Source organism: Protopterus annectens, chromosome 10.part0 (assembly GCF_019279795.1).
Source record: "Protopterus annectens isolate FY-2018-M chromosome 10.part0, PAN1.0, whole genome shotgun sequence".
Taxonomy (NCBI): domain Eukaryota; kingdom Metazoa; phylum Chordata; order Ceratodontiformes; family Protopteridae; genus Protopterus; species Protopterus annectens.
The window spans coordinates 1721593638-1721605720 of NC_056744.1; the positions used below are offsets into that span (position 1 = coordinate 1721593638).

Sequence of the window (12083 nt, forward strand, 5' to 3'; positions counted from 1 at the left end):
TACCTCCATGGGGTCACTTGCCAGGCTGCATCAACCCTTTGTTATAATGCTAAACTTTCCAAAATCCCAGCTGATGGCCTTGCAGCCAATCACAGTCCTTCATTAGCTGCATCCTTAAAACCCTGCCTTGCTAAACATCTCTTCCATCAGACAAGATGCTGCCCAACCAGTATACACTTCTTCAGCTAATTCATAATTATTCTGTTCCAGCTGATGTCTGTCTTTGAGCACTAGGCCTGATGGTATCCAGTCTGTTCAGGGTGAGTCATGCCAGATTCATGAGGGTTCTTCACTGGATTCTCAAAGTTCAGTGAGATCAGGTTTCAGAACTGTTGGAAACTCAGCTCAGGGTATCCAGAACATTTAAAGAACGTCTTGCATGATGGGCACTCAAGAGCAGTCTGTCTGTCTCTCCCTCTCTCTGTCTGCCCTCCCTCCCATCTGTCTGCCCATCTGTTTGTCTGCTCGCCCATCCATGTGTCTACCTGTCTGTCTCTGTCAAATCCTTCCAAGCTCCCATTCCCTGACAACTGTGACCATGGATGCCTCTTCAAGAGGAATAGGGATGTTATTTGGAGTAGATTTTCCAAGCTACATGGTTGACCACGTAGGCCAACTTTGCACACAGCATTCTGAGGAGGAGGAGTACTGTCCTTCCCACCTTGCAGATTTTCCAGCACTGCCTTCCCACAGATGAGACTACCATATACTCTGACAATGTGACAGTGGTTTGCTATGTAAAGAACCATGCGGGAACTCATTCCTACCCCTTTAATGGAATGCAGTTAAAGCATGGGAATAAGCCTTTGCTCCAGTTGCCTCCTCACTGACTCGTATCTGGGGATAAGATAGTTGTCTAGAAGACCAGCTCAGCCACTGTCTGCTGAAGCCATGCAAGTGGTCTTCCAGATGTTTTGGTAGCACAGACTCTCTTCTGTCGCTGAGGGAATCACTGCTTTAACTTGTTTGCATTTATAAGCAACTATAAATGCAAATATTTATTTTCCGTTATTCCTCCATGTGAAGGATACCCAGAAAGGTACTCATCTAGAGGTGACATGTGTGACTCTATTATGCTTTTCCCCTTATTTCCAAGCTTCTGCAGAGGGTCAAGTCTTGTAAATCTAAAGTGATCCTTATAGTCCCTTTTTAACCCCAATAAAGAGTGGTTTCCCTGCTCTGGCTTCATTTCTTAGACAGTCCTCTCCATCTGAGGTCTTGCAAGAATGTAATGTCTCACCTGATCAGTAATCCTGGGCCTTCACTTCCTCAGACTAACAACTTTGTATTTGCAGTTCCTGTGAGGCCCAGGGACCTTTTTTTCCATTGGGAATGTTCTAGATTCTTACCTCTGCCCAGAGACTTGGCAAATAGATTTTACTTTTCCTTGTGAACCACTGCCAGGGAAATAGATCCATTTATTTCTTCTGTACATAGTTTCATGATACAGTTGTCATGGTATATTGACTCTGGACTTAGTTTGTCTTCTCTTAAGATCCACTTGATAACCTTATAAAATTTTCACCAAGGTACTGATTCCATTTCCTTAGCTTCCCTCAGAGATGGCATATCCTTTCTGAGAGTTGCGTTCCTACCTCCTCTCCCATTAAATCTTTTGCTTCTCCTTGTGACCTGTGCTTCATCCTGGATAAAACTACCTTACCTCCTTTGAGACTGCTTTCTCTACGAACTTAAAAATCTTTCTTGGAGACTCTTTCCTTAGCTTCTGTTACCTCCAATAAAAGGTCTAAGCTTCAAGCTTTGTGTTCCAGCCCTTCATGTCTATTTTTTTCACAAAGACAGTGTGTCCCTTGGATGAATCCTTTCATTATGCCAAAAGTAGCCATGGAAGCTAATATAAATAATTGGCTGACCCTCCAGTTTTATTTCCTAAGTACACTAACCATGGGGAATATCTTGTTCAATGCATGGATAAACTGGATTTTATATGACTAGAACAAAATCCAAGAGGAAGGACTCAGAACTTTTAATTTAAACGTCTTCCAAGGAGATAAGGTGTCAGTATTATGTAAATCAACCATTTCTTTTTGTCTTTCTCAGTGTGTAAAATGGCACCAGAAATATGTCAAACCTTTACTGGAATCTAGATGCCTATTGTGCTACACAGTGGCCAGTTTACAAGCCTTCTTCAAAAGAAGAGTTCATCTACCCATTCTGTGACATTACAAGATGAACATCGGGGATGATGCTGACATTCCTATGTAGCCTCTTTCTTGAGCACCAAAATGGATGGTAGTTTTGACCATCAGCTAAAGCTACACCACTGTCATGGGTGGTGTTTTTTGGCCATCAACCAAAGCTAAGAGGCAAATGATAATGCACTGTTTCTTGGGGCCAGTGGTCAACAGTAGTGCTAATTTTGAGCCTTCTCTTTCCACAGTTCTTTCACATGCATATTAGTGGAAACAGCTCTTTCACCCATATTGCTGATAGCTGTTGCTGTTAAGTTGTACCATTTGTTTTGCACAGAAAGAAGTAACTTACAACATTTTTATATGATATCCTTCAGCATCTACTACCTGACTGCTCTTCTGTCTAATAGTAAAACCCCTGTTGTACACAGATTTACCTGCTCATCCATGGCTGACCGTAACATTAATAATGATGGAGATGAGTTGGTAAGTAAAACCCCAGTGGTACACAGATTTACTCATTCATCGAAGCTGACCGCAACATTAAGACTGATGGAGATGAGTTAGTATGCATGTTATTGCAGTGGATTTTATGTTAAAGCACAGATGTTTTTCTGTTTGCTAAAACCCACAAAACCAATTCTTCTTCTTTAAATTGTGTGAGAGTAAAGAACAAGTTAAAATAGATTTTTGTGGATTTTGAAAATGTAAAATAAATGTTCTGCATTTCAGTGTGTAGAGTGCACTCAGTTTAAACTCCGTTACCTAACTTGGCAAAACAATATAGTCTGGCATTCATAGTTAATAAGAATCAGAAGTAAAATATTTTATCTCTTATATAAACTATGCAGTTTGTGAAAATTATCTACAAGCAGGTCAAGACGAACTCTTCCATGCAGCTGTATCTCGTCAACATGATACGCAAGATAGGCCAAGGATAAAAAGAGTTATTCTTCAGGAACAGATTGTTTAAAATATGGAAAACAAATGGTCAGCAGACCAGCTTCAAAGGAAAGACTTATTGTTCTGCAAATTCTCTAAACTGCTGATGCAGGCAGAAAAGACACTATAAAGATTGGGACTTTTTCTTTTGTATCAGAGACTTTGATTATTCTATTCTTGCAGACCTGATGCTGTAAGCTGAAGTACGTTTTTGATGTATATACCTTTCACTGTTAAGCTAGATGTAAACCTCACGTACAGTAAATGAATGTCATAACAGCAGAACTGTCTCAGTGTTTTCATTGAGTAAAGGTACAGACTACGTGACTAGTGTAGTTTAACAGTGGCAAGACCAGTCCAGTCACAACAACCAGGGAAGTGACCTGAAGAGGAGCCTCTCACAGTGCGACATTCCAGCACAGACCTTCTTAGAATCGATTCTTCTGTTCCTAAACTTCGTCCATTGACTGGAGGACGAAACACTGGAGCGCAGTATAGGGCAGTACGGTAATTTTTCTTCAGACAGTTGGTGACCCACGAGGTATGAAAATTTATACTGCCAAAATTTTCATCTCACCAGCATCTAGTGAAAGACAGCAGATAATTTTCCCACAACTGATCTTCATGTAAGGACTGGCCACCTTGTCCTGAACATTTGTGGTAAATATTTTCTTCTGTTTTTCTTTTAACAATGAATGTAATTCATGAAAATGCCAAGAAGTGCACTCAGTTTGTTACTTTTGATGTGTCTGAACCATATATAAATGTGTGAAATTATTTAAATACATAGTATAATCAGCATGTTAGGGCGGCCACGGTGGTGCAGTGGTTAGCATTGCCGCCTCACAGCAAGAGGTTCTCCGGTTCGATCCCCGGCTGGGGTGCCTTCTGTGCGGAGTCTGCATGTCCTCCCTGTGGTCGCGTGGGTTTCCTCCGGGTGCTCCGGTTTCCTCCCACATCCCAAAGACATGCTGCAGGTGGATTGGACACTCTAAATTGGCCCTAGGTGTGCGTGTGAGTGTGCCTTCTGTGGAAGGTTGGGCGCCGGGCTGGCAACTCGACACTGTAAAACTCCACTGCCATTCAATGTGCGGACAAGGTGATCCGCTGTGGCGACCCCTGACCGGGAAAAAGCCGAAAGAAGAAGAAGAAGTATAATCAGCATGTTAGCACCTGCAAGTCTTTGTTAGGAAAAACTGACAAGCCAGCATTATGTAAGTGGATCTGTACCTTTGAATCTGTACCTTTGATTGGTATGTATGTAAGGCGAGAGTGCCTCAGACTGTACAAAAATATGCTATTTGCAATGATTTAAATGTTATGCCTTGTCATAAACGTATTGTACAAAATCTGGAACACAACCAGGATAAAGTGATGCTTGAAGCATAGACGATGGTTCCTGTTTCTGTATATCCTGTTGCAAAAGATTTGTTAGAATGTGATGCAGATGTCAAAGTTTGTATTTTACAGTCTGATTTGCAGGAGTTTAAAGATTGGATTGCTAAAGTTAGCATCCAGCAGGATCTTGACCTTATGGGTCATTTTCAGACTTACTGTGATAAATGGAATGCATTTGGTAAACTGCATGCTGACACCGCTGAATGTACAAAATAATTTTCTCAGTTTTTGAAAGTCTCACAGAGTAAAATTAAAACTTTTACACAAACTGTTATTGAACAGGGCAGTAAAGCTATTGGTATGATAGACTTAATGAGTAAAATTGTGCGTTTGCAAAGAAAATATGACAAGCAGTTGGCTGACGCACAGAGTGATGCAACTGTTGCTAGGGAGGAAATAATCACATTACAAGCTCAGTTGGAGACGCAGGAATCTGAGGTTGCTAGAGCAACAGACTTAGCTAATCAAGACATTTTAAAATTACAAGCCGTGTTGGAGGAATATCAATCTATATCATTAGAAACTACTGTTACAAGTTCTATCATAGCCTCAGCAGGCTTTTTTGCTGAAGTTTATCATCAGTCTAGAATGTTAGAAACTCTCCCCATGTGGAATAAACAAAAAGGTATTTTTAATAGCATGATTACATTTAAAGCTTGGGTTCTTAAAAGTGTAGGCACTGTATGAAATAATACACTTGAACACTGTTTCTGGAATTTTATTCCACAACGGTTTATGGCTTATATTCAGCAAAAGCAGTATCGAATACAAACTGAACACCTAAAAAGGACAGCAGTATTGTTAGCATACACTAGGGGGCAATGTCTCACACCAACACTTTTAGATCCGTTTCAAATGACAGTTTGTCTCTTTAGAAGAGCAAGCTGAACATTATCAAATGGCATATATGCTAGTCAATGGCAAAATAAAAAAGATAAATGAAAGATGTCGATTTTCAAAAAGCTGTTATGCACGCCTTTTTGGACCATTTGGAAGGTGTCCCAGGGGGGTATTAAACTTATTCATGAGGAATCTTCAAACACACTCACAAAGTTAGTAGATAAATTGCTGCAAGCACATATTATGTGTAAAAATAATGCTATTCATAAGCAAAAAATTTACACGCCCTGTTCTGCACCCGTTGTTAGTAAAGTAAGGGGAAAAGGGAGTGGGAGATGGATTAATCAGGGACAGAAAGTCCCACAGCAGGTAGCAGGAAAACCACGTCAAGGGCAAGTTATACAGGGGCAACAATGAGCAGTATCAGCTCCCCCAGTCACTCAGTTAAATTCTCAAGTTACTCAATCTATAGAGGGTCCTCAAAAGAGACAGCCTATTTGTTATTCCTGTAAACAGGTAGGTCATACTAAAATTTATTGTAAATATTATCATAGATGGAGCCAGGAACAAGAGGCAAAGGCTAAGTTTCTTACCGTAAAACATTTTGATAAGCCACGTGTACCACAACAGCAGCAGGTAATTCCGCCAGAAGTACAAACACAGCAGTACACTTCACAGCAATATGTGACAGAGGGTAATAGGGGACTACAGCAGCAACCCCTATATACCACAAAGACTCAAAAGTCAGTATTCCCAGTACAGCAAACGGATGGTGTGACACCTAGTGTCAGTGTACAAGGTAATACTGTTAGCACATAAGAAACAACTGTCCCTCCTGACTTTGTTCCTGATGGTCCAGTAAATCCTAATTATCAGCAAATCCTAATTATCTGCAGCAAATAGTCTGGCATCATGAACTTAATTGATCTTCTTATGTTGACTGTGAAGAGGTTGAGGAAACACTGCAATTATGTCATTTGCAGTCCAATACCACCAATGATTCGGGGTGGGAAGTAGATCTACTATAGGGGTGTGACCCCCTACCCAAGTCTCTTTCTTGACTTAACTTCAGAAAAAAAGATGGGCAACCACTTATTAACATTTGGGTAGAGGGGAACCTGTGGGAAGATGTTCTTCTAAATACAGGAGCAGCCGTCTCAGTGACAGGTAGGCATTTGCCTCCTGACTTGTCAAAACATACATGTATTTCAGGTTTTCATTGTTCTGGGTGTCTAGCCGTAGGTAGTAAACCTGTACAAGTACAATTCTCCCATCAAGGGGAACCAGTAAAAGGGATATTTTTGATACATAATTCTTGCACCTCCATAATCTTGGGAATGGATATATTGTCCAAAATGGAAATTGTCATAGACCTTCCCAATGGTATTTTATGGCAAGGACAAGGTCCCATGTTACGTATAATTGAGACAATACATGTATCAAACAGTTCTAAAAAGGGCCGTACTGTCAGCCCTACTAAAAATGAAGTATGGTTAAAGGTAAAACAACAGTTCCCTACATTGTGGTCTCAAGGGCCCACAGACTGCTGGAAGCTACAGGAAGCAGTTTTGGTAGGTAGTGATGAAAATTTTATTCCACTGTTTCAAAAACAGTATCAGATCCCAAAGGAAGCAGAGACAGACATGCAAAATTGTATACAACGATGGCTTAATGTGGGAATAATTCAAAAGGAAGATAGCCCTACAAATTCACCCATATGGCCAATTAAAAAGAAAGATGGCACTTGCCGATTGGTTATTGATTTACGAAAAGTGAACCAATTCACTACTCCAGGGGCTCATATAATTCCAGGGGTCCCAGAGCAAGCAGCAAGAATAAAACCACAAAGTCAGTGGTTTACGGTCATAGACTTATCTAATGGTTTCTTTGCAGTACCACTGCAGGAAAAAGATTGGCAAAGGTTTGCCTTTACATTTCAAAATAAACAGTATGTCATGACGCAGTTACCGCAGGGATTTCAAAACAGTCCGGTTATACTTCACCAAATAATTGGACAAATACTACAAGGTCTAGAATCTGATGATTCTGTTTTGCATTACATTGATGATATACTAATACAGTCTAAAACAAAAGAACAGCATTTAGCTAAAGTGACACAGGTCCTTCAAACACTGCAGGAGGCAGGGTTTAAGGTTAAAAGTGAAACGGTACAATTCATGTCATCTGAAGTAAAATTTCTAGGTACTATTTTACATCCTTCTGGGTGTACTCCATGTTCAGAGATGGTGCATGGAAACTTGCAAATGGATAAACTGGTTACCATTCCGGATTTGCACAAATTTCTGGGTATCATGAATTACAATCGGAAATTTATAGAGGATTATGCCAGCATGGCAGCTCTCTGTATGACTTGCTTTCTAGTCAGAAAGAATTACCCTTTCTGGAGTGGGGACCAAAGGAAGATTTGGCTTTTTGTGATTTAAAGGCAGCATTAGCCAAGGGTGCAGAATTATTAGCTCCAAGTCTAACATGTCCCTTTGTGTTACAGGCAGCAAACACACACTCTGTTGTGCTTTTACGGTAGTGGCGTCAGCGCTCTGATTCTAGAATGAAAAAGACTTTACATTCCATTACATTTTTCAGTAGGAAAATGACACATGTTGAGAGGGGATGTCACCCATGCATTCAGCAACTTCTGGCAATTTATTGGGGTTTAAAACAAACTGAATACCTAACAGCTTTATCTAAAGACATTATAGTACAGACACTGCATTATGCCATACAGGCTTTGGTAAATGAGACTCAGCTAAATAAACTGATTGATGACGTCAGTCAAGCAGTGTTTGCAAAATGGTTGGCATTATTTAGTGTCAAGCAAGTTACAATAAAGGCAGGAGATAAGTATTATCTAACTTCCTGGGATATGAAGGAAAAAAACACGAATGCATTAGGCACATTTCAAATCCAGAAAAGCCCATTCTGTCTCCTGATTTTCAGGAAGACAGGCCATCCGTCTTTGTTGACGGTGCTCGATTTTGGGACAATGGACAATACTGGACTGGATTTGCAATAGTACCAGAAAACCCTTCTATGGGACAGCCGACTGATTCAGTTACCAGGACACATGTCTGCTCAGCGAGCTGAACTGGAAGCAGTTCTTTGTGTTAAAGTGTTTTCCACCTGTCAATATTTTTTCAGACAGTGCATACGTAGTTTAATTATGTGGCTGCATATGTCTACATGGGCAAGGAGATGGTTTGTTGATAACATGGGGAAACCACTCAAGCATGCTTCTGTGTTACAGACTATTTGGAATTTGGTTTGTAGTCCGTCCCTTCTGGGTTGCTACAGTATCTTAAAGATAAAAGATCATCAAAAAGCTACAAATAAGATTTTTCAGTTAAATAATTATGCAGATCAGATGGCAAAAAAGGCAACAAAGGAAGAAATGCAATTGTATCCTACAGAACACCTTTCTAGTGTACCAGATAAAGCCATAGCAGTACATGCCATACAGACATTTTCAGTTCAGAATTTGCAACATGATTTGCTGCAGATCCAAACTAAGTTTGGACTGCATGAAGAGTTAGAAAAATGTTCTCTACAAGTCCAGGGCAATATTATGCAAAATGTTTTGAAGACGGTTCTAGTCTTCCTTATATACTGTTCCAACAGGCACAACAGTTAGTGAAGTTTAATCATCAGGTAATGGGACATTTGGGTACACAAAAGTTATGGCCCATTGTAAAAAACAAGTACTGACATCCACAGTTAAAGAAAATCTGTGATTTAGTGCATGCTGAATGCTTAATATGTTTGCTGGTTAATGCTCAATTAAAAAAAACACAGTTACTAAGGGTAACTCCAGCGGATGGACCTTGGTATGCCATCCAGATTGACTTTGCAGGTCCATTACCCCCAGCTAAAGGTGGGTACAAGTATCTTCTAGTGGTAGTTGATGTTTTTTTCAAAATGGGTAAAAGCAATTCGTACAAAAAGAATGACAGCTAAGGCTACAGCAGAAGCCTTATGAAAAAACATTTTTTGCCATTGGGAATGGCCACAAGTTATCGAATCCGATAATGGGCCACAATTTGTCAGTAAACTGATAAAAGCTTTGTGTGATTTGCTTGGTATCCAGCAACGATTTAATGTTCCTTACCATCCCCAGTCTAATGGGATAGTTGAGAGAATGAACAGGACTCTTAAGGAACGCCTTAAGAAAGCCTGCTTGAATAAAGGCATAAATTGGGTAAAACAATCCTGTTATACCAAAAAAAAAATCTTCCCTATGGGACACAGGTATTGGTCAAGACGTTCCTGATGGACGCGTAGAATAGTAATTGGCAAGGGCCTTTTAAAGTAATTGCTCAGTTAGGACCACTAGTGTACAGAGTTAAAGACAAGAAAAAGAGCAACATAATTCTTGTTCATAGAGATCAGTTAAGTCATTAAGTGACTTCATGTTTTTTTTTTTTCTAGACTCATGCCAAATGCCAAGTCTAAAACAGTTAAAAAAGCATCTATCAAAACAACTTTTCAGATTAATACCACTTACGTGGAAAGGTTATATTATTGTACATAATGAAGATTCTGTTTGTTATTGTACTGATTGTACTCATTGGATCCCTTGGGGTAGGGTGTCAAACAAAAAAATACAAGTTTAAAAAATAAACAATGACAATAATACTGTAGAGCTAGGTTGGATTGTAAATCATTTTCATGAACAAAGACAGCAGGACAATTTTATTTGTCCATATAATGCTACTTGTATCTTCGGGTAAATAAGAATTTCCAGCAATGTTACCTTTTGGTCCACGGTCGAGGATCATCATTATATTCAACCAAATAGTCCTAGGTAACCCTTAAATTTGATTCCAAAGTTTCTATTAAATGTTGTCAATTTCCTATATTTTATTTGGGAAAAGGAAAAAATAAAAAAAAAATATGCACCAGCAATACAACGGCTAATCTTCACCTATGTGAAGAAGTGTGGTAATCATAATATACAGGGAATTAGTATTCCTCCCAATAATACAAAAATATAACTAAATTTTACTACTGGAGTTTCTGTAATATGTACTAATGTCACAGTCATTACAGGCCGCATACATTGGATATGCTCTATCAGTATTAACAGTAAACCTACCTCTGTTCATACAGACCATTTGGTTAAAATCCCTTCTACCTGTAAAAAGGTAGGCAGACAGTATCAAAAGGTTGTAGTACATTTTAACATCACAGTCCCAGACACAGCCAGGTGCCGATATAAAAGGGCATGTATAATACTCTGCTAGGAAGCCTAAGTACAGGCATGAGAGCTATTAATGCAGCTGACGTTGAAATTCTGACTAATCAATTAAAAGTAGTGGGGGAAGATATCTCTCCGATTGTATATTTACAAGCATCTTGAAATCCAGAAATATGGAAGACACACCTGCACAATATGAATTATCAGCAGCGATTTTTAGACAATTATGATGCTATGCAGTTGCATCAGTTGAAATGTGATGGTAACATGACAATTTTTGTAAACTGGACAAAATGTACTATGCTATCTTTGTATGTGGATATTCAGAAAAATAGAGTACAAACTGAACTTATGTTACAAAATGAAAATGTCTGGCGGCAATTGTTTAACAAATGGTTACCTGATACCGACTGGATTAGGTTATTTACTGAAGTAACATACTGTACTCCACAATATTGTACAGGAAAGTTTATGCATTATAATGTTACTGATATGTGTCAATTTACTGTGTTACCTATGATATTTCTCATACCAGAAGGTTATGAGTATTGGTTGCCACAATTTGAAGGTAAATGTATAGATATGAGAGGAAACACACATACAATTGAGTATTGTACACAGACTCAAAATGGACTAATTTGTGGACAGCACTCGCCTGTCAATGAACTATGCTTACTGCAGCATTCTTTTAATTTGTGTAAATGGACTATTATGCTTCTTCTTTTCAAATGTTTATAGAAGTGGCTCCGCTGTATATTTGTCTGGTTACAGATAAAGACGTATGTCATAATTAAAAATTACCTTTTGTAGGATGTTTATCACATGTTGATTTCCTTACATGGAATAATAAGAGCTATGTGTTTATTGAACCCATAGAAGTAAATATTTCCAAGAACTGGAATTATGACTTAATGCAGCTTCCCAATATATCTGTATCCTTGGATAATTTAAAAAACATAATGAGCAATACTAAAATTCTCAGAGAGTATTTGGAAAAAAGAAATAAAAGTATTCTGTATTATGAGGTATTAAGCATCATTGCAAAAGGTAAACTACTTAGTTTGGCTGAAAAGACCAAAAAAAGACATTGCTCACAATTGGTGGGATATATTTACTGGTTTTTCAAAATCAGGAAAAAATCTGTTAAATTGGTTGATGCATCCTGTATCAGTAGTGTTAGGCATTATAGTCATATTAACTATCTGGAATTGTTACACAAGTTGTCATTTGCAAAAAATTATAGTTCAGCAAATCATGATGGTTAACCTGAATAAACTGAAGAAGGTTTCAATGTGTACACTTGAAGAAAAAATTGAAAATGAATAGTCATTTTCCACTTTTTAAATAAAAAGTGGAAATTGTGAGAGTAAAGAACAGGTTAAAGTGGATGTCTGTAGATTTTTCTGAAAATGTAAAATAAATGTTCTACATTTCAGTGTGTAGAGTGCACTCAATCTAAACTCTGTTACCTAACTTGGCAAAACTGTATAGCTTGGCATTAATTGTTAACAAGAATCAGAAGTAAAATATTTCATTTC

At 38.6% G+C, this 12083-nt stretch overlaps 1 protein-coding gene across 1 annotated transcript in view; it reads left to right on the top strand.

Annotated features, from left to right (window-relative positions):
* Positions 1–6688: 6688 nt before the first annotated feature.
* The window catches only part of LOC122814470 (zinc finger protein 436-like), a 75538-nt gene continuing 70143 nt past the window's right edge, over positions 6689–12083 (top strand). Inside the window, exon 1 of the mRNA XM_044087050.1 lies at positions 6689–7324. Within this exon, the coding sequence (XP_043942985.1) occupies positions 6689–7324 (636 nt within the window). The remainder of the gene's footprint in view (positions 7325–12083) is intronic.